A 24,019-nucleotide genomic window follows, 5' to 3' on the forward strand; every position below is an offset into this window, starting at 1 on the left:
GCTTGAAACTGTTCAATCACAAAACAGTGGTACAACTGAAATATTTTCAGAGGCTCCTTGGGCAAATGGCAGTCTTGGCAGCGGATATAAGAGACTTCATATGAAAACATTAAAATTTCTAAAATATTCCACATTTTTGGCCAGCAGTGTACATAAATAAAAACACTGCATCATGACTTTTCCTCTTTTGCTGCATTCACACCATCTCTTAATTACAAAATGACAACATGTGGCGTTGTACTCTAAGCTGTTCATGTCCACAGACTTGTAATTATGCATCTCTATGGTAACACTATTAATGCCAAAATGAATCTGCAGTGGCCCGGTGGTACTGTAATTCTACAGGGTCGAGTTCTACAAGGTCATGAACACTTTTTACAAGTCGGAATCTTGTCATTTTGACATGCCGTAAATTCACCTTTTTTTCTAGAGAGTTCTGTTGTATATTTAAGCTTCAAACTTGCCTTTAAAAGAGGTTAATTGCACTTGTCGGATTGGAGTTTGCCCCTTCAGTGACTGCACTGCCATGTTCGGTTGCACCAGCAATGGATTTGACTTCTCACGCAGAGAGAGTTTCTGTAGAGTCTGTGTTAGTCTAAACAAACACAATTAAAAAGTCAGACAGCAGGTCAAAAAGAAAGTGCTTTCGAATTTGGTTGAGATGGTTCTGTATGTAAGTGTCAGTGCAGTAAGTGTGAATTGTTTTGTTACTCATTTATTGCAGCTTGGTCGACAGAGGAGTACATCCCATGACTTGCGCTCAGGAGCTGACTGACTGTAGCGACTGCTGACACTGCAATATCCTGAAACAATGAAGAAAAAGAGTTTCTCAAAACAATTCTGGTTTGTATAAGCACTGATGAGCCAAAACATTATTACCGGTCACAGGTGAAGCAAATACCGTTGATCATCTTCTAACAAGACCACATATTAAGGTCTGGGTAGATTAGATGGTAAGAAAACAATAACAATCCTTATAATCAACATGTTGAATGCAGGAGAAATGGGCAGGAATAAAGATCTGATCGAATTTGATACGGTCCAAATTGTTATGGCAAGGCATTTGGGTCAGAGTATCTCTGAAATGGCAAAGGTTGTGGGTTGCTCACAGTCAGCAGTGGTGAGAATTTACCAACAGTGATCCGAGAAGTGATAAACCACAAACCGGCGACAGGGTGTTGGGCACCTAAGGCTGGCTACAATACACAGTGTATCACACTCTGCTGCGTATGTGGCTGCTTAGCTCAGACCAGTGTCTACGATGAACCCTTCCTGTTCGACAGAAACCTAGCTAAAACCAAACAATTACATTACTTTAAATGAGTCCACCCCCCAGGATTACTGTTATAAACAACCTCATCTAAAAGGCAAAGGGGAGGTGTTGCTGTAATTTATAGTAATATTTTCAGAATTACTAAGAAATCAAGTTTCAAATATAATTATTTTGAAGTGTTGGTGCTTAATGTAACAATCGGAAATATAGTGCAAATGATAAATCACGTTTGAGATTTGTGCTGCCTACTGTATCCAGGCCATCAGGGCACCATACAGACTTTATCAAGAAATCAACAATCAGAATTAGTACTCGCTGCAGATAAAGTCCTAATTGTTGGTGATTTTAATATACTTATAGATAACGAAAAAGATGCATTGGGATTGGCCTTAAAGATATTCTTAACTCTATTGGAGTAAGACAACACGTGTCAGGACCTACTCATTGTCATAATCACACTCTAGATCTAATATTATCACACAAAATCAATGTTAATGCCATTGAAATTCTGCAGCAGAGCGATGACATCTCAGATCATTATCTAGTCTCGTGTAAACTTCATTTAGCCAAGGCTGCAAAGCTGACTCCGTGTTACAAATATGTTAGACCTATCAATTTTGCCACTAAAGATTGCTTTTAATAATCTTCCTGATCAGTTTCATCATCTAAGCATCCCAGATAGCTAAGAAGAACTCGATAGTGCGACAGAAAGTTTTAACTCTCTCTTTTCCAGTACTTTAGACACAGTTGCTCCGTTGTGCTTAAAAATTTAAGAAAATAGTCCAACGTCGTGGTACAACGAGCACACTCAGGCCCTTAAAGGGGTCATGAACTGGCTTTTTAATTTTTTTTTATTGTTGTCTGAGGTCAACTTATGACGTTCGCTTGGTTTTTACAATCTAAAACATCAAAATTAATAAGTAATACCCTAGTTTTGAGCCTAGCTCAAAAACGCTCGGTTTTTATGGGAGTCTCGCATTGAAGACTTGGAAGTAAATGCCCACTGCTGTGAGTGGATAACAGTTTTGCATATTATAATGAGTTTCAACTCACTCGTCAGTGCACGTGGGGGAAATTGTTATTTATCTATGCGTGTAATGCGCGAATTGGTGGGCGGGGCTAAACCGGCTGTGTTGAAGTAGACGTTGATCTTCCTTTGCGGGGGTGGTGTTTTATCCTCTTTGTCGTCATAGTTCCCCACTTTGAAAAACGAGTCGTTTGCTGAGCCTGGTGTCAATAAAAGCTTTTATTGGACTAACAAGGATGTTTTCAGTTCTGAAACTTACAGGATATTCTTATAATATGATGACCTCTTAGATGCCAAAAGCTCAAGGAAAATTTGATTTCTCAGTTCATCACCCCTTTAAGAGAGCAGGCAGACAAATGGAGCGCAACTAGAAGAAAACAAAACTAGAAGTATTTCACGTTTCATGGAAGGAGAGCTCAATTGCATAAATAGATGCCTTAAAAGCTGCTAGATCTGCTTATTATTCAACCCTATTAGAAGAAAATAAACAAAAGCTGAGGTATTTATTTGAAACAGTGGCTAAACTAATGAAAAATAAAGCCTCAAGCCCAGAAGTTTCCAAGCAGCACAGCAGTAATGACTTTATGAACTTCTTCGCTTATAAGATTGATAATATCAGGGAAAAAATTATAACCATGCAACCGTCTACTACAGCATCGCATCAGGGAGTGTATTTTAGTCTCCCTAAGGAAAAAATGTATTTAATCATTACTGTAGGAGAGGAAGAATTTTTTTAACTCGTTAAATCATCTAAATCGACAACATGTATATTAGACCCTATACCAACTAAGCTAATGAAAGAGATGCTTCCAGAGGTCAAAGATCCTCTTCTGAATATCATTAATTCATCTTTGTCATTAGGATATGTACCAAAAAGTTTTAAGCTGACTATGATTAAACCACTTGTTAAAAAATCACAACTTGATCCTATAGAATTAGTCAATTACAGGCTGATCTCGAATCTACCTTTTCTGTCAAAGATATTAGAAAAGGCAGTATCTTCACAACTGTGTATCTTCACAAATGATATCTGCAAGGATTTTCAGTCAGGATTTAGACCGTACCATAGTACCGAGACAGCTCTCATTAGAGTCAAAAATGATTTGCTCTTATCATCCGATCGTGGTTGTATCTCTCTATTAGTGTTACTTGATCTTAGTGCTGTATTTGATACCATTGACCACAACATTCTTTTAACCCTCTGGGGTCTGAGGTGTTTTCAGGGTCCTTGAGATGTTTTGGCATGCTCTGACATTTCTGCTTTTTTCAGTTGCTTATAAACATATTAATGGCACAGGTTAAATTACACTCTATATAGCACACACAGGGCTACCATAATATGTGAACAACATGTTAATACATGTTTGTATTGTTGAGAGAATATTGTTTATGCGTGGTTATTGAAAAAACTAAAAAATAAAGTTTCTAATATAAGGCCACAAATAACATACTAAATATCTGTCCACAAGACTTTTGACTAGTGGATGTTGTCGCCTAGAGTTTTTGCTTCGAATTGATCTGAAAATCATTCTGCCTAATCATTCACATAAAACAATAGATTGTTTTAAATTGTGAAAAACATTTTTTTGTTTGCAAAGGCAATATGCGGATGGGCGGAACGGCCCAACCCCCTCATGAATAATTAGGCAGTTCTCACCTGAGCAGACTGCATACTAATGAGCCTTTCATTCAGTGGTGTCACACAAGAAAGAATGCAAGGAAAAAATATATATATATAAATAAATAAATAAATATGTATACACACACACACACACACACACACACACTATATATATATATATATATATATATATATATATATATATATATATATATATATATATATACACTACCGTTCAAAAGTTTGGGGTCAGTGAGAATTTAATTTTTATTTTTTGGAGGAAAGAAATCAATACTTTTATTTATCAAGGAATAATTAATTTGATCGAAAGTGACAGTAAAGACATTTATAATGTTACAAAAGATTCTAACCCTAACCCTATTAATCAAAGAATCCAAAAAAAAAAAAAAAAAACTGTACAACTGACAGACCAACAACTGTTTCAACATTGATAATAATAATAAATGTTTCTTGAGCATCAAATCCTCATATTATACTGATTTGTGAAGGATCATTTGACACTGAAGACACTGACACTGGTGATGCTGAAAATTCAGCTTTGATCACAGGAATAAATTACACTTTACTATATATTCACACAGAAAACAGCTGATTTACACTGGAATAATATTTAATACTATAACTGATTTTTGTTGTATTTTTAATCAAATAAGCGCAGCCATGGTTAGCAGAAGAGAATTCTTTTAAAAGTATTTAAAATCGTACCGACCCCAAACTTTTGAACGGTAGTGTGTATATATATACAAACAATCAAAATATAAATGAAAGCCAAAAGCACATTTTTAGTCACACCTTTTAGCCATCCACATACCATTTTTAGCCATCCACCGCGGTCAAAATAAACCAGTCGCATTTCAAAGTCGTTCGCGAAACGACCGCCAGGTGGCGCAAAGGGACATTTAGCAAAACGTAAGTGGGGCTAATGTCTGTAGCCTAAGGATGAAATGCTACAAGTTATGGTAATTTCCAAATAAGCCTACAACAAACATTTATAGCCTACTCCGTAATTGTTGGTCATACAGATAAGATATAATCTTTTAAAACTGTAAAAGGCTAAAGTATAGGCCTACACTCACAGGCTAAATGAAAAAATCGCTCATGTGAGAAACAGACGTTTGGATATTTCTCAGTGAGTAAATTCATAGCCGAGCGGTAGAACTTAGGGTTCATCATCAAGATGACACGGGTTCAAATCCCGCACAAACAAGGTCTGCTGTATATTTTATATTTATTTAGATTTGTCTAGCTCTAAAACTCTGTTACACCATACAGTTTTTTTTGCTTATATTTATAAAATACAATTATCATGCATTTCCATTTTACACTAAGGAAAAAAAATAGTATCCAACAGAACGACTTTGCATCTGTATAATAATAGGCTACCAATCGTAATTTCAAAAGCAGTTATGTAAAAAAATTAATTATATATAGCCTATATATATATATATATATATATATATATATATACTATATATATATATATATATATATTTTTTTTTTTTTCAGGGCTGCCAACTCTCACGCAATTGACCCAAATCTCACGCTCTCACGCCACACCCCCGATTTCTCACGCTGAAGTGTCAACCCGGTCGGTCAAATTCCTAAAAGATATAGTTTATCTATAGATCTACCTGTTGAGCCACTCGTGATCGACTAGTTATACCGCAAATTAGTTAAAATATCCCGTAATCTATCTAGAGCGAGCGTGCATGCGAGACAGATATTGTGCTCCAAACCATGCGCGCGCATGGCAGAGAGGTCTGTTCCCCACAACCTAGAGTTTTTAAAAACATGGTTTTAAGTAAAGTGTGATTTGCCAGGGGGGACTAGGATTTCCTTCTGGTCTAAACATCCCTGCTTCTGCTGAATTATTTTAATCCCCCCCGTAATTTTTTGGTCATACAGATAAGAGTAGGCTTACATCGTTCAAAACTGTAAACTTGTATTCATATAGGCTAACGACAAAAACAGTATAGGCCTACAGAGGATCTACTCAAACATGCAATGTAGCCTAAGCGCTTCCCAATGAGAAAATGACAAGACAAGGGTTAAAATCTCGCTCTATGTAGGCTAAATCGCCCTGAATTAAAATGTAAAAACAAATCAAATAATGTATTTGTCGAAATGTTGCGATATTGTTTCATTTAAGTTCATAATTATTCTATAAATGTTATTTAATTTAGCAGCATTACCACGAAGCACCGTGTTTCGATATTTATTTGAATAATACAAAATAAAATAAAAACTTAATTCACAAATTGCATGCCTTGTAAGGATCCAAAGATCCCTGTAGAATTTAATATTGAGTTGAACATTTTGTTCATGACAACAAATTAACATGCGTTTTTTCAGATTATATTTAGTTTTGCTTGGAAAAAGCTGGCCCAAACCAGTTTTATTTCATCAATTATTGAAATAATGAAATATTTAGTAATAAACTTTTGTGACAGAAATATCACTAGGCTACATGTAACTTAAATCATTTAATTCCTTCATTATCAACACTGTCTAGAATAGCGATTTAAGTGTGAATTGCGACTTCTCTTTGTGTTAAGTCAGCCTCAGACTCCGATAGCCTGTGGGGGGTTGGAGGGACATTGCTGGACAAAGGTGTTAATGTTCCTCTTTCATATGGAGAGTGTCGGATAGCCAGCCTGATGAGCAGGCAAAATTATTGTAAGGATAAATCTGTGTCCAAATGTAGACCCCATATCTTATTAAATTATAAATATTGTAGTTTATTTATTGTAGCCTATTTAAAGTTTTTTTCACACAAAATTTCAATTGAAGTTATTGTAAGGTGAATTCAACAAGGCATGCTGTGTCTTTGAAGCAACAATTAAAGGTTAAATAATTTTTTCGTGATTTGTATGGCTGACACGCAGCGACATATACAGTATTATCAGCTCTATTATGTGTTTTTACCCTGAAATGTTTAATTTCGAGAGAGAGACCCGCGCGCGCAGCGAGGGAGACTAAATAAACTTGTTAAAAAGAGATCCAGCGCGAGAGAGGCAAAGAGAAACGCATGTTTTTAATTTAATTATGTTTCTTTGGACAATTTTCGTTTTGTAGGCCTACTGTTTTAATTGTTTAATTTAGCTGTAATTTCTTTGGCAATACAAATTTAAAATGTCGCAAGAATAAGATTAGCCTAGTGTTTCTTATTTTGCATCGCAAAAGAAATAAACTCTAAACAAGATGCAACCCTGTTTTACATTAAACAATTTAAACCTTGAAATGTTCGAACTTGGTTTCAAACTTAAGTAATTTTAGTGTTCTTTTACATTACACAATAATTTAGCAGACTAAAGACGAGCTTCTTCATTTTCATTTTCTGATGCAATCGGCTGACAATCTTCCTTCATCAGTTTTTGTCGTTTGTGCAGCGGCTGCGGTTCTACAGGAATGTAGCAAATTTATGTTGTAATGATAATCAAACAAAACTCTTGACTTTAAATAAGTAAACAGATATAAACAGTTACCTATTTAAGCATCAAGGTGGGAAAATATAAACGTAGGACAACATCGGTTAACAACATGTATGCTACATTGAGATTCGATCTCGGGTCGAATGAAGCTCCTCGAAGCTCGTGTCGTTGCGTTGATCACTGAGCTGTCTTCTGTATGCTGTTAAAGTTGTAAAGCCTCATTCATGTAGCCTAAATGTTTTTATTGCAATGTTTTATGTTGAAATGTTTTCATTATTTATTCAATTACATTTCAGTAGCCTAATTTCAGTATTGTGATTATGAATTATTTTAACTACGTTTCACTTGTTGAATTCTTCTGCTACCAGCTTTCAATCGCTCTGAATCAGCGCGGTGCGGCAGCAGATTACGCATTAGAGAGAATAAAGGCCAATTTATACTTCTGCGTCGAGTGTACGCCGTAGTGTACGGCGTAGGCTACGCACGTAGGCGACGCCGTCATGAGCATTTATACTTCTGCGTTTAGGTCTGCGTTGCTCTGCAGTACAGCGCCGAAACGCTAGTTGGCGGCGGAGGGTTTTAATGTTCCACTGTGTTTAGATTCCTCGCGGCAAGAAGAAGAAGATTCCTCGCGGCTGTTTTGAGTTTAGGTTACTACAAGCAATGGCGACTGAAAGAGAGCAGATCATGTTGGAGTTGGAGCTTATCGAGGTGGAAAAGGTAAATTTTTTGTTTTTTTTAACAGTTTCGCTGTACTTAGAATTTAAAAATGGCGGGCGGTGCAGAAGAACACGCCGGAAATGCATAGGAGGAAACGCGATGCTACAAGCCGACCAATCACAGATCTTGCGGTCCGCGTCGTCGCGACGTGTAGTTACATTTTTGAGGAGGTGCGCGTCAGGTTACGGCGAAGGGTACGGCGTATGGTACGCGTCTGTGCGTATGCTACGCCGTACCTACTGCGTGCACCCGACGCAGAAGTATAAATTGGCCTTAAACCGGAATAAACGAACACTTTTCAGAGTCTATGATTGTAGCGCCTCTTAGCGGTAAAAGGCAGCAAATACACCACACATTTTACCGCCGCGGTGGAACGGCTGATGTGGGCTTTGTCATGGCTTGCCTCGACATTTGCGTTTGAATAGCGCGCGTCCTCCGTGGGCGTGTCAGATTAACGCGTAATGAAGTGTAATGAGCTGGGGGAAAAAATACTGACAGCACTCTCTTTTCATACAGATTGCATAAACTGAGAATATTTGTTTTTTATATAAATTACTTCATTTAAAAGAAGAGAATTTAAGCTTCATAAAGAAAAACCTCTCGTGCCTGTGTGACAAGTAATCGCGGAGTTACAGTTAATCTTAGGACGCGTTTCAGAATGGACTTCACTGACAGAGAGAACGCAGAACTCGCATCATGTTTGTTTTTCTTTATTTGGTGAAAAGCACAACACTTTGTTTTTATTGTGAGTATCCACAAAAAAAATTGAAACTTAACAGGATCTAATGATGTACAACACTTATATGTAAGATCAAAATTAACCGAGTATTTTGAGTCTCTTTTACACTGATAAGAAAAAAAGCGAGACAATCGCGCCGGCGCGATAGCCGACCCCAGGGGGTTAAATAGACTTTAAAATTATGTTGGCATTAGTGGAATTGCATTAGCATGGTTTAAATCATACTTATCTGACCGTTATCAGTTTGTATCAGTAATTAAAGACATGTCTTATCGATCACAAGTTCAGTATGGTGTACCACAAGGCTCAGTACTAGGACCGTTACTGTTCACTTTGTACATGCTACCCTTGGGAGATATCATTAGGAAGCATGGCATTAGTTTTCACTGTTATGCTAATTATATGCAGCTCTATATTTCTTTACGTCCTGATGAAACTTACCAATTCACAAAATTAACGGAATGCATAGCTGATATAAAAAATTGGATGACTAGTAACTTCCTACTACTTAATTCTGAAAAAACAGAGATTCTAATTATTGGACAAAAAACGTCCTCACGTAATAACCTAGAATACTGTCTAACACTTGATTGATGCTCTGTCAAGTCTTCATCGTCGGTTTGGAACCTGGGTGTGCTTTCTTGATAGCAATCTTTCATTTGAAAGTCACGTGTCTATTAAAGTATCTGTAAAACCGCATTTGCGGAACAGTTAGTTCATGTGTTCATGACACCAAGGCTAGATTATTGTAATGCTCTACTGGGTGGTTGCCCTGCACGCTTAATAAACAAACTACAGCTGGTCCAAAACGCAGCAGCTCAAGTTCTTACCAGAACCAGGAAGTATGACCATATTAGCCCGGTTCTCTCAACACTGCATTGGTGGGACTTCCAGTTTTGCCATGTAGTGAAGAGACGCGTGGTGTTAGTGCTCCGGCATAAATTTAATATTTTGTTCCTCATAAAACTACATTTGGGGCTTTTTAGCTATTTTTGTGCTACTGTTGGTATTTGTTAAAGTTATATGTTCCAGATGAGTTGAGCTGGTCACCACGCGAGCTGGTGGTAAAATCAATCCGCAAACCAAGATGCCTAATTCTGGGCATGAAAGCGGCAAGATGTCGGACGACGCCTCAAACCCGCTAACGACTGACACACTGGTGAGCGAACTTGATAAACTAAGTAGACTAGCTTAAACTAGCTTATCCGACCACAGCGACAGGATCACACATCTCGAACAGGAGGTCTCTACTCTTCAGTCGAAGTTGGTGACGGCGACTTTCGGGAATTTCGAGAATTTCGATTTAAGAGCTAACGTGGAAGACCTCGTTTCGCAGTCCAAACAGCAGAATATTCGTGTCGTTGGTCTTGCTCTTCCCTCCCCACCGGAGCTTGATCACGCCCATCAGAGCTTAAGGCCCAAACCCTGTCAAGGTCAAAATCCCTGTCCAATTATAGTGAGATTTCATCGCTACATAGAGGAGGCTGTGCTCAAATTCGCGAAATCGTCAAAAGAAATTACTTTCAAGGGACATTGAATCAAATTCTATGAGGACTTCTGCATTTCGGTGGCTAATAGGAAAGCTTCGTTCAACAAGATCAAGGGCCTGTTATATAAACACGGTGTTCGTTTTTGCATGATCTACCCGCCATGATCTACCCGGTGTCATACAACAATACGGAGCATTATTTCGACTCCCCTGAGGCTGCAGAAAAATTCTACCACCAAAACTTTGCTGAGAAACTTTACTAGCGGCGTTGATAAGGAGATTCGCCACCAGTCGAAACCTCCCGTATACGTCGTCGGTCAAAGAGTGTGGCTTTCTACCAAGAATATTCCTTTGTGCCCAATCTCTAAAAAACTTGCTCCTAAATTTATTGGCCCGTTTGCCGTCACCAAGATTATTAGTCCGCTGACGGTTCGACTCAAACTCCCTCCAGCGTACAGGAGAATTCATCCCGCCTTTCATGTGTCTAAAGTTAAGCCCGTGTTTTATTCTCACATTAATCCGCCAGTCCCGGTGAGTTTAAAAAAGCATTGTTTTTTTTTCTTTTGTACCCATTTTAGATTATTATGCTCTACTTTGCAGTTCTTTGAATAAGCCACCTGTGAATTCTAAGGGGGGAGGGGTTGGACACAATATTATAATTGTTATATGGAACGTACGTGGGATGGGTGGCTAAATTAAAACGCTCCAGAGTTTTTTCTCATCTAAAATCACTGTCCTCTGATATTATGTTTCTTCAGGAGACACATTTGCGTACAGGTGATCACACCAGACTGCGTAAACAATGGGTTGGTCAAGTATTTCATTCTAGTTTTAATAGCAAATCCAGAGGTACTGCAATTCTGATACATAAAAGAGTCATGTTTCTAGCAGAGCAAGTACTTTCAGATCCTGAAGGCCGCTTTGTAATCGTCAGTGGTATTCTTTTTCAAACTGCAGTAGTCTTAGTAAACGACACGTATATGCCCCAAATTGGGATAACCCTACTTTTATGTCTATGCTTTTCTCAAAAATCCCAAATCTTGACACTCATCACCTTATTTTTGCAGGGGACTTTAATATGTTATCGATAATAATCTTGATAAATCTGCGACTAAATCTTCTTCTCTTTCCGCTATGTCCAGTTCTCTAATTTCGCTAACAAATCAAATAGGCTGCATAGATCCCTGGCACTTTTTTCATCCTTCTGACAAAGTATTTTCTTTCTTCTCTGGTATGCACCATGTTTACTCTCATATTGATTATTTCTTCCTTGATAAAGCCCTTCTTTCTTCAGTTATTTCTTCAGATTACTCTGCCAATGTTATTTCTGATCATGCCCCCCATGTGTTAGATATTTCCTTTATGCCCGCTTTTAAGAGCTGACCTCAATGGAACTTCGATCTAGGGCTTCTTGCCAGAACTGACTTCTGCTAATTTCTATCCAAAAATACAAACCCTTTCATTGAGACTAACAAAACGGAAACCGTATCTGCTTCTCTTCTATGGGATACATTTAAAGGGTTTATTCGTGGTCGAATCATTTCCTTTAGTCTCACTTAGCCAAGACAAGAAAATCTCGGCAACAAGAGCTTATCCGTTCAATTTTAGAGGTTGATGGACAATATTCAAGCGATCCCAAACCTGATCTTAAGTTAAAACGTTCAAGGTTACAAACTGAATTTGATTTGCTTTCAACAAATAAAGCTGAATATTTGATTAAAAGAACTAGAGCCACTTATTATGAACATGGGGAAAGAGCAGGCCATCTTCTTGCTTCCCAGCTTAAACAGCAGTCAGCATCACGCTATATCACGCAGATTTATGATAACCATTCTAATGAGCTCGTTACTGACCCTCAAAAAATTTACTCTGTCTTTTCCTCCTTTTACTCCAGTCTTTATGCTTCTCAACCTCCTTCTGATGCTTCCTTAATGGAGTATTTTCTACATAATTTAAGTATACCCACTATTAATACATTAACAGAGGAGACATTAGATCTCAGGCTAGATGAAATTACCACATGCATTGGTCTCATGCGGTGTAACAAGGCTCTAGGGCCTAATGGCTTTCCCTTAGACTTTTATAAGAAATTCTCATCGCAGTTTTATTTCTGAGGATCAGACTGGGTTTATTAGGGGACATCAGATGTCATCTAATATCCGGCGATTGCTAAATATACTCTTTAGTCCTTCTCTGTCTAAGACCTCTGAAATTATAATTTCTCTTGATGTTGAAAAAGTATTTGACCGTGTGGAATGGAATTATTTATTTACTTTATTAAAATAGTTTGCCTTTGGGCACAATATTATCTCATGGATTCGCCTTCTATATTCGGCTCCCTCTGCTAGTGTTAAAATAGTTGATAGTGCTGATAGTTCATCAGTCTTTTCCCTCTCCCGTGGGACGTCGCAGGGTTGCCCTCTGTCTCCTTTGCTCTTTGCTTTAGCTATTGAGACACTTTCTATCCCCTTAAAAGCATCTTCGTCTATACGCGGGATCCATAGGGGAGGCACAGAACACTGCGTTTCTTTCTATGCTGACGACTTGTTGTTGTACAAGATCCAGTTGGCTGCGCCAACGAGATTATGCACTTGCTCGACACCTTTGGCTCTTTTTCAGGTTACAAATGAAACTTTACCAAAAGTGAATGTTTCCCTATAAATGACGTGGCTAAAAAAAATTCTAAAAGCACACTACCTTTTAATTTTTCTCCTTCTGGGGTTTGTGGTGGAAATTTTAAACTATATACACTCACCTAAAGGATTATTAGGAACACCTGTTCAATTTCTCATTAATGCAATTATCTAATCAACCAATCACATGGCAGTTGCTTCAATGCATTTAGGGGTGTGGTCCTGGTCAAGACAATCTCCTGAACTCCAAACTGAATGGCAGAATGGGAAAGAAAGGTGATTTAAGCAATTTTGAGCGTGGCATGGTTGTTGGTGCCAGACGGGCCGGTCTGAGTATTTCACAATCTGCTCAGTTACTGGGATTTTCACGCACAACCATTTCTAGGGTTTACAAAGAATGGTGTGAAAAGGGAAAAACATCCAGTATGCGGCAGTCCTGTGGGCGAAAATGCCTTGTTGATGCTAGAGGTCAGAGGAGAATGGGCCGACTGATTCAAGCTGATAGAAGAGCAACTTTGACTGAAATAACCACTCGTTACAACCGAGGTATGCAGAAAAGCATTTGTGAAGCCACAACATGCACAACCTTGAGGCGGATGGGCTACAACAGCAGAAGACCCCACCGGGTACCACTCATCTCCACTACAAATAGGAAAAAGAGGCTACAATTGGCAAGAGCTCACCAAAATTGGACAGTTGAAGACTGGAAAAATGTTGCCTGGTCTGATGAATCTCGATTTCTGTTGAGACATTCAGATTGTAGAGTCAGAATTTGGCGTAAACAGAATGAGAACATGGATCCATCATGCCTTGTTACCACTGTGCAGGCTGGTGGTGGTGGTGTAATGGTGTGGGGGATGTTTTCTTGGCACACTTTAGGCCCCTTAGTGCCAATTGGGCATCGTTTAAATGCCACAGCCTACCTGAGCATTGTTTCTGACCATGTCCATCCCTTTATGGCCACCATGTACCCATCCTCTGATGGCTACTTCCAGCAGGATAATGCACCATGTCACAAAGCTCGAATCATTTCAAATTGGTTGCTTGAACATGACAATGAGTTCACTGTACTAAAATGGCCCCCACAGTCACCAGATCTCAACCCAATAGAGCATCTTTGGGATGTGGTGGAACGGGAGCTTTGTGCCCAGGATATGCATCCCACAAATCTCCATCAACTGCAAGATGCTATCCTATCAATATGGGCCAACATTTCTAAAGAATGCTTTCAGCACCTTGTTGAATCAATGCCACGTAGAATTAAGGCAGTTCTGAAGGCGAAAGGGGGTCAAACACAGTATTAGTATGGTGTTCCTAATAATCCTTTAGGTGAGTGTATATATTAAACTAACCAGGTTAGAGTAACATCTAACCTAATTTAACATCTAACATTTGAACAGAATGTACTGTACGAAACCAATGGAAAACTTGTGACTTTGAGTGTGTGCGTGTATGTGTATAAATAACATAATTTGGGAAATGAAACTAGACAGGTGTCTAAATTCGAAACTAAAAACAGAGATTGGTTACCTATAACGTTTCATATAATTTAGTCATACCTCCTTATTCTATAAAACTGTTGTATTTGTGTTTACTCGGGGGATTCTCAATGGGATTTGTCTGAGATCCACCGGCCATGCTTATTGCTTCTTTTTGGGAGATTCTCTGAGAACTGCTCGAGACTCCCGGCCGTAATAAAGAACATTTAAAGGACAATTACTCAAGTCTGTCTGTCAATAAAGCTGCGCAGCAAGAGAACAAGTAAGTTACAATTATTGGCTCTGGACGCTGTAGTCGACTGGAGACTCGCTGGAGATTTAGACGGATGCTGTAGTCGACTGAAGACTCGCTGAAGATTTAGACGGATGCTGTAGTCGACTGAAGACTCGCTGAAGATTTAGACGGATGCTGTAGTCGACTGGAGACTCGCTGAAGATTTAGACGGATGCTGTAGGCGACTGGAGACTCGCTGATGTATAGTTAGGGAGCGGATGCTGTAGTCGACTGGAGACTCGCTGGAGATTTAGACGGATGCTGTAGTCGACTGGAGACTTGCTGATGTATAGTTAGGGAGCGGATGCTGTAGTCGACTGGAGACTCGCTGATGTATAGTTAGGGAGCGGATGCTGTAGTCGACTGGAGACTCGCTGATGTATAGTTAGGGAGCGGATGCTGTAGTCGACTGGAGACTCGCTGGAGATTTAGACGGATGCTGTAGGCGACTGGAGACTCGCTGATGTATAGTTAGGGAGCGGATGCTGTAGTCGACTGGAGACTCGCTGGAGATTTAGACGGATGCTGTAGTCGACTGGAGACTTGCTGATGTATAGTTAGGGAGCGGATGCTGTAGTCGACTGGAGACTCGCTGAAGTATAGTTAGGGAGCAGATGCTGTAGTCGACTGGAGACTCGCTGATGTATAGTTAGGGAGCGGATGCTGTAGTCGACTGTAAACTCACTGATGTATAGTTAGGGAGCAGATGCTGTAGTCGACTGGAGACTCGCTGATGTATAGTCAGGGAGCGGATGCTGTAGTCGACTGGAGACTCGCTGATGTATAGTTAGGGAGCGGATGCTGTAGTCGACTGGAGACTCGCTGATGTATAGTTAGGGAGCGGATGCTGTAGTAGTCGACTGGAGACTCGCTGATGTATAGTTAGGGAGCGGATGCTGTAGTAGTCGACTGGAGACTCGCTGATGTATAGTTAGGGTGCGGATGCTGTAGTCGACTGGACACTCGCTGAAGTATAGTTAGGGAGCAGATGCTGTAGTCGACTGGAGACTCGCTGAAGTATAGTTAGGGAGCGGATGCTGTAGTCGACTGGAGACTCGCTGATGTATAGTTAGGGTGCGGATGCTGTAGTCGACTGGACACTCGCTGAAGTATAGTTAGGGAGCAGATGCTGTAGTCGACTGGAGACTCGCTGAAGTATAGTTAGGGAGCGGATGCTGTAGTCGACTGGAGACTCGCTGATGTATAGTTAGGGAGCAGATGCTGTAGTCGACTGGAGACTCGCTGATGTATAGTTAGGGAGCGGATGCTGTAGTCGACTGGAGACTCGCTGATGTATAGTTAGGGAGCGGATGCTGTAGTCAACTGGAGACTCGCTGATGTATAGTTAGGGAGCGGATGCTGTAGTCGACTGGAGACTCGCTGATGTATAGTTAGGGAGCGGATGCTGTAGTCGACTGGAGACTCGCTGATGTATAGTTAGGGAGCGGATGCTGTAGTCGACTGGAGACTCGCTGATGTATAGTTAGGGAGCGGATGCTGTAGTCGACTGGAGACTCGCTGATGTATAGTTAGGGAGCGGATGCAGTAGTCGACTGGAGACTCGCTGATGTATAGTTAGGGAGCGGATGCTGTAGTCGACTGGAGACTCGCTGAAGTATAGTTAGGGAGCGGATGCTGTAGTCGACTGGAGACTCGCTGATGTATATTTAGGGTTGCGGATGCTGTAGTCGACTGGAGACTCGCTGATGTATAGTTAGGGAGCGGATGCAGTAGTCGACTGGAGACTCGCTGATGTATAGTTAGGGAGCGGATGCTGTAGTCGACTGGAGACTCGCTGATGTATAGTTAGGGAGCGGATGCTGTAGTCGACTGGAGACTCGCTGATGTATAGTTAGGGAGCAGATGCTGTAGTCGACTGGAGACTCGCTGATGTATAGTTAGGGAGCGGATGCTGTAGTCGACTGGAGACTCGCTGATGTATAGTTAGGGAGCGGATGCTGTAGTCGACTGGAGACTCGCTGATGTATAGTTAGGGAGCGGATGCTGTAGTCGACTGGAGACTCGCCGATGTATCGTTAGGGTCACCGTGATTTTGCCAAGTAAGACATGGTCCTGGATCAACATATTTTGTTGATCCTGGATCAACATTCCTGTCCCAAAATGTAGTCCTTACCCAATCCCTACCCCTAAACCTAACCCTACCCATAACTTTTCCCTAAAATCATAGGGTAATGAAAGGTGATGACACTGATGTGTAAGTACTTCACCCTGGTTCTAAGCCTAAACTTGACATAAACTGTAAACTTGTCCCTCAAATCTGATTGGTTGATAGGAAAGTTGATCCAGGATCAACAACGATGTTGATCCAGGAACATGTGGTACTTGGTGAAATCACGTTCACCGTATAGTTAGGGAGCGGATGCTGTAGTCGACTGGAGACTCGCTGAAGTATCGTTAGGGAGCGGATGCTGTAGTCGACTGGAGACTCGCTGAAGTATAGTTAGGGAGCGGATGCTGTAGTCGACTGGAGACTCGCTGAAGTATAGTTAGGGAGCGGATGCTGTAGTCGGCTGGAGACTCGCTGGAGTATAGTTAGGGAGCGGATGCTCTAGTCGACTGGAGACTCGCTGAAGTATAGTTAGGGAGCGGATGCTGTAGTTGACTGGAGACTCGCTGAAGTATAGTTAGGGAGCGGATGCTGTAGTCGACTGGAGACTCGCTGATGTATAGTTAGGGAGCGGATGCTGTAGTCGACTGGAGACTCGCTAATGTGTGAACGTAGCTAACGTAAATTATATTTAGACGCACTAGCATATAAGTTATACTAGAATAGAGGGAATGCATTAACGTCACTTCCCCGCCGGAACACGCCCCCCTCAGCGGGACTGAGTGGCAGAAGAGCTGCTGCGTGACTGGAGTTAATAGGGGAAACTGCATTAACACGAGTAAAACAAACTATTATCAGTTTAAACTAAAAGTTGGACTCGATATAGTGTTCCTTACAACTTATCAAAGATCCAGTGATCCATGGATATTGACATGCAGCCAGGAATCGTGTTTCCTGACATTTATATGTGCCTGATTTCGACGCCGGGGAAATAAATGAAGACAATTTGCCTGTAAACGTTTTATATAAATAGAATATAGATAGGTCTAAATCCGAGTGATCACTTACATTAATGTTATACTGTATATCATCATATCGTCCAGCCCTAAAACTTGTATAGTTTTTTGTCAGTGTTTATTTAAAAACATCCAATTATGCAGAATATAGTCTGTTCTGTAGCTTTTTGCAGTCTGTAAAAATATACAGTACCTCATATTTCTGGTCAAATCTAGTTGTACAGTCAATCGCAAAGCTCTTTCCCGTTTTAGATGTGTTTTGTGTGATTTTCACGGCATTCACGCTGAAAACAAATGCTGCCGCTCAGTCTTTTTGCCACTTGTGGGCGTGACCGCATTCACTCCGGCCGACGGTGACGTCATGCGCATACCCTCTATAGTTAGTCTTAGGGAGACACATCTAAAATAGTTAGGTTTGAGGATAGAAAATCCACAACAATTTGGCGAGCCACAGGAGCCCAAGGATCCTCCCTCCGTCGGTGGGGTTTTTTTCCGGACAAATGGACGAGACTAGATCCGCCAACTTGCCGCAGACCCCACCGATGAAGGGACCATCCCGGACGGGCGGAGAAAAAAAAGAACTTGAGGTAGGACCCACAGACTTGAGTTTTTGTTTTGTTTTTTTGTTGTGTGCAAAAGTGAAATTTTATGTTGTGTCTTAACAAAATTTAGAATAAGATACGTGTTTCTAATTTGTTATGTTTTGATGGTTGAAATTAAAATTTAATTAAAAAAAAAAAAAGGGAAGAGAAGAGAAAACACAATGGCTGAGCCCAGGTTTAAACGGTGTATCCCATTATCCTATGGAGAAGACGAAAGTCAACTAAATTTACCACAGCGATATAATTTCTATTTAACCAGATATGTACGACGACGTATAGGATTGAGATTAAGTGGCCAGAACAAATATTAGAAGAAAATTGGTGATCACATTTAAAAGATTTAAGGATTTTGAATTAAGAAAAAAAAATTTTTTTACCTTGTCTATCAAGGGCAATGAGCAATGATTATGGTTAAATTCAACCAAATTGGTATTTGTTGAGTATAATATTTGTTGTGTAAATAAAACTTCCTGCAAAGAGAGTAACTTGTCATGCTGGAAACCAGATCCGGGAGGAAAAAATGCCCCGAGATGCTAAGGTGCTGCAATTTGCTTTTTGTTTGAAGTTTTGTTTGAACAAAAGGTTTAATTCTGAGAGAATATAAAGATACTTGTTAACATGAGATTTAGGAATTTTTACATTTTGAAATCAATTAAAAAATTGCAGAAATTGTTAAAGTTATAAATCATAATAACAGGAATATGCACCCGTGGAGCGCTCTGTAAGAATTAGGAGATTTTGAATCATAAAGAAACGTATATGAGTTAAGCTTTGATTTATTTATGTATTTATTTATGTAGATGAGACTGAGCAATTAGGTGCTCTTAAAGTAATAAATAAATAATAAGATATTAAATATATATATAAATATAGCTGCGAGCAGCGATTACGGGCCCAAGCCGGTGGCACCGCAACCCCGGTGCCTTTAGTTACCTAAAGGCACCGGGGTGGCGGTGCCGCCGGCTTTGGCCCTTCATCGCTGCTCGCAGCTATATTTATATATATATATATATAAAAAGCCGGTGGCACCGCCACCCTGGTGCCTTTAGGGTTATTGTGCACGACGTGACACAAAATATCTGCTCGCTATCTGCCGAACGGCTCGGGTAGTTCCGCTTCAGCACTGATGATGTTGTAGAAATAGTGCGCTCTGGTTGGTCTGGATTATTCGGAATTTTGTATTTTATACAGAAATAAGTTATTTATAATTCAGATGAGAATAAAGTTAGTGTTGATTAAAATGAAGGAAAACAAATATATTGATCTGAAATATAGCACATTAATTTTTAATTTATTTAGGTTCAATTACCAAACATACAATCTTAATTTAATTTAAAGCAAACAATACATTTAAAATATATTGGTTGTATGCACTTTTTTTTTTTTTTTTTTAGATATATATCCAAAAAACAAGGCCTTAAAGGGTTAAACTCTTGTCACTGTAACAGACACAATCTCTCTCTCTCTCTCTCTCTCTCTCTCTCTCTCTCTCTCTCTCTCTCTCTCTCTCTCTCTCTCTCTCTCTCTCTCTTCTCTCTCACACACACACACACGTCAAGTCACTTACATTTTAGATGCAATATTGAATAAGCAGAAAAATCGGATTTTCTGCTCTGAAAATATAAATAAGCATAAAAATTTAATTTGAATATTTTACTTTGAATATTCTAAACAGAATAAGCACTAGTCGCTAATGAACAGTGTTGGGCAGTAACGCGTTACTAGTAACGCGTTACTGTAACGCAGTTACTTTTGACAGTAACTAATACTGTAACGCATTACTTTTTAAATAAATTAACTCCGTTACCGTTACCATATGGCGCGTTGTCCGTTACTTTTTTAAATTAATTAGTTGCTGGAGCGGCTGAGAAGTGTGCACTGTCATTACACAGTACGAGAGCACTGAAGAGACTGCTAGCATTATACAGAGCGAGAGGACACCTGAGGACACATAACAAACTCACTGGCTGAGTTGTTTACGTACACGTGAGGCAGCGCGAGCACGGAGATTACAAGCTGCACAGAGAGCGCTGAGCACTTGATGCGCATTTAAAACACAGACAGCGAAACGGTATGAATACAGAACACTTAAGTACACATTGCCATATCATTATAAAATAATACATTTTTTGACTAGATGCTGCATCAGCAGAGAAAGAACAGAAGCTTGCCGTCGAGTCTGAGAGGAATAACATTAGTAACGGCTAACTTACCTCAAGCGATTAAAGCAATGTGACAAAAACACACGCAGATCCACATGTTTTATGTCGCAATTGTTACCATCTATTTGCATTAGTTTATGTCCAGCTGGTCACTTTTATGCATTCATTAGCCGGTGAAGTTGTATTTTTAAAACTAGTGACGTGATTGATTGCTTACATTGATGTGTTCATGCAGCCGACATCAAGTCTAATCAAGTGTTCTAAAATTTAAGCAAATAAAGTGAAAGACTGTACATGTAATATAGGTCTACATTTATGTAATTTTAATGCTCTGGCCTTTGCAGATATTTAAATATGGCCATCTTCTTTAAGCTTGAATCATATAAATGGCAACACTTTACAATAAGATAACAATTTTAGCATTAAATATGGTTAATAAATGTTGTAGAAGTATCATTCATTGTTAGATGTATTTGTATCTCCTTAGTTAACGTAGGCCTACTATGAACTAACAAGAATGATCAAGGTACAATTGTATTGCTCAAATATTAATTCATGCAGTAAAAACCACAGTGGTAAAAACGTATACTGTCAGCTGCATGAACATATCAATGTTGAGAAAGCAAACAAGTCACTAGCTTTAAAAATGCTTGTTTTGTTATTTATTTCAGAAATCCTTGATATATTCAGTTTGTGCTGGTCTGACTTAAATAAAATAGTGTTTAAAAATTACTTTCTGTTTAAGTCAGTTTTGTGTTTGTATAGACCATAACGCATTAAAGGGCATTAATGGGAACATTTAAGAACTTTCTTTAAAAAAGTTACTTTTAACAGTAACGCATTACTTTTTGGTGTAAGTAATCAACAAAGTAATTGAGTTACTTTTTGAACGAAGTAACTAGTAACTGTAACTAGTTACTATTTCTTAGTAACTAGCACAACACTGCTAATGAATAAGTACTAGTACTTAATGGAATAGATACTAGTATCTAAAAAATAAGTACTAGTAGCATGAAAATAGAGACTAGTAGGTTAAAATGATTAAATGTTAAAACGGCTTGCCATATTGGCTCAGAGAGAGAGAGAGAGAAAATGACCTTTTAGATACTAGTACCTATTAATAGATACTAGTATTTATTCAATAAATACTAGTACTAAGTCATTAGATACTAGTACCTATTAAATAGATACCAGTACTTATTCATTAGCTACTAATACGTATTCAAAAGAATATCTAAAGAATAAGCACTAGTATCTAAAGAATAGGCATTAATACTAAAGAATAAGCACTAGTCACAAATGAATAAGTACCAGTACTTAATGGAATAGATACTAGTATCTAAAAAATAAGTACTAGTAGCATGAAAATAGAGACTAGTAGGTTAAAATGATTAAATGTTAAAGCGGCTTGCCATATTGGCTCAGAGAGAGAGAGAGAGAGAAAATGACCCTATTCAAACCACAATATCTGACTTTCTGAGGGTCGGAGCTATTTACTTTAAATTAGAAAGTTGTTTGGCTTGAGGAGAAGAATATACACGCTGAGTTTTGTAACTGTAGGCAAAAACTAACTAAGTTATAACACACTTTATATGTCCTTTTTTAGTCATGAAAATGAATTTCCTCTCCGCGGCCAAACCGTTCGAGATATCAAAAATCTTTCCGCAATTTAGCATCCTCGATGTCTTGACTTCATGCACACTGAGTTTGGCAATGATTGAATGAATTGCCCAGGAGTAGTACTTCAAATTCCACAGCAAGCGTTTTCCAAACAACCCATTATAGCCGATTTCCTGTTGGGCTGGCGTAAAACTTGACCGGGGGAAAGATGTTCGGCCCGATGAGATCTATATGTGTACTGAGTTTCATATTAATTCATGCAAGCGTGTTGGATATATGGACCAAATTGTTGGACCCCGTTCAAGGGGGCGCTGTTGAGCCCCCCTGCCACGCCCGGGTACCAGCTTCAGCCCGGCCCTGATGGCCGTGGGTTCTGACCTGTGTGCAAAGTTTCAAGAGTTTTTGAGCACGTTAAGAGCCCCAAAAGCCCCTGAAACCTTGAACTCCATTAAAAGCAATAGACAAATCCCTCACACACAGAGACGAAGAGAGAGGGAGAGAAAATTCTCAGAAACATCCACATTCAAACTAAAATATTTGACTTCCTCTTGGTCTGAGCTAATGACAGTTAATTAGAAAGTTGTCCGGCTTGATCTGAACAATATGCGTACCGAGTTTTATGATTGTAGGTAAAACTATAAAACTAACACCCCCACTTTTGTCAAAAGGTGGCGCTACTGAGTCCCTGCACCACGCCCGTTTCTGAAACTTTGCACATGTCTACTGGCTAATAAATGTGATCTGTCTGTCGAGTTTCATGCAATTTTAAGCAATTTCAGGCATGCGGAGAGTCTCAAAAGCATCCAAAAAGAATATTAAAGTTTGATGCATTGCCATAGCAACAGTATCTAAGATATCAATAATCCTTTCACAGGTCTACATCTGGCGAGTGTCTACATTATACACATCAAGTTTGAAGCAAATCGGGTTAAAATAAGAGGGTGATTTAAAAGCATTTTGAAAGTGACACACTTCCTGCTGCCAGTTGGTGGCGCTATAACTTTGACTCACTATCGTCACATCCATGTGATCGGCCTCTTACAACGAACACACTGCTGAAGTTTGATCAAGATCCGTTAATGTATGCAGAAGTTATAACATACTTCCTGTTTCCATTATTCGCCATAAATTCGTTTCCTCGCCAAGGCCAAACCGTTTGAGATATCAAAAATCCCCTGGCAAATTTTTCATCCTCAATGTCTTGACTTCATGCACACCGAGTTTGGAGACGAACGGCGGAATCCCCTAGGAGAAGTGTTTTAAATTCCTGAGCATGCGTTTCCAAACAACCCTAAATAGCCGACTTCCTGTTGGGCTGGGGTAAAAAGTAAGAGCATGAAGGATATATGAACCGATGAGATCTATATGTGTACCGAGTTTCATATTATTACATGAAAACGTGTTTGATTTATGGACCAAGTTTTCGGAGCCCGTTCCAGGGGGCGCTGTCGAGCCCCCCTGCCACGCCCGGGTACCAGCTTCAGCCCGGCTCTGATGGCCGCGGGTTCTGACATGTGTGCAAAGTTTCAAGAGTTTTTGAGCACGTTAAGGCCCCCAAAAATAGTCGTAAAAATAATAATAATAATAATAATCCTAAGGAAAACAATAGGGCCTTCGCCTTTTCAAGGCTTGGGCCCTAACTACAAGTGTTTAAATATTATACTACTTTCTATCTGAAGGTGTCTAAAATTTGTATCCCGTTGTCCCTGGGAGACAGTGTGAAAGAACTTGAAAAAAAATGTATCCATTGCAGAGATTCTAAGAGTCAATGGTTTATGTTTAACTAAGATATTTTTTGTGCATTATGCATAGTATGAGAATGAG

The 24,019-nt window shown here is 39.4% G+C and overlaps 1 protein-coding gene across 1 annotated transcript in view; it reads right to left on the minus strand.

The window, feature by feature from the left end:
- Positions 1–403: 403 nt before the first annotated feature.
- LOC130103483 (uncharacterized) overlaps positions 404–24,019 on the minus strand; it is a gene marked incomplete at its 5' end in the record, with an annotated part of 29,104 nt that continues 5,488 nt past the window's right edge. Inside the window, 2 exons of the mRNA XM_056269734.1 lie at positions 404–595; positions 712–803. Of these exons, the coding sequence (XP_056125709.1) occupies positions 448–595; positions 712–803 (240 nt within the window). The remainder of the gene's footprint in view (positions 596–711; positions 804–24,019) is intronic.

The sequence above is a fragment of the Rhinichthys klamathensis genome, unplaced genomic scaffold (assembly GCF_029890125.1).
Source record: "Rhinichthys klamathensis goyatoka isolate OS25496 unplaced genomic scaffold, OSU_Roscu_1.1 h1tg000289l_1, whole genome shotgun sequence".
Lineage (NCBI taxonomy): Eukaryota > Metazoa > Chordata > Actinopteri > Cypriniformes > Leuciscidae > Rhinichthys > Rhinichthys klamathensis.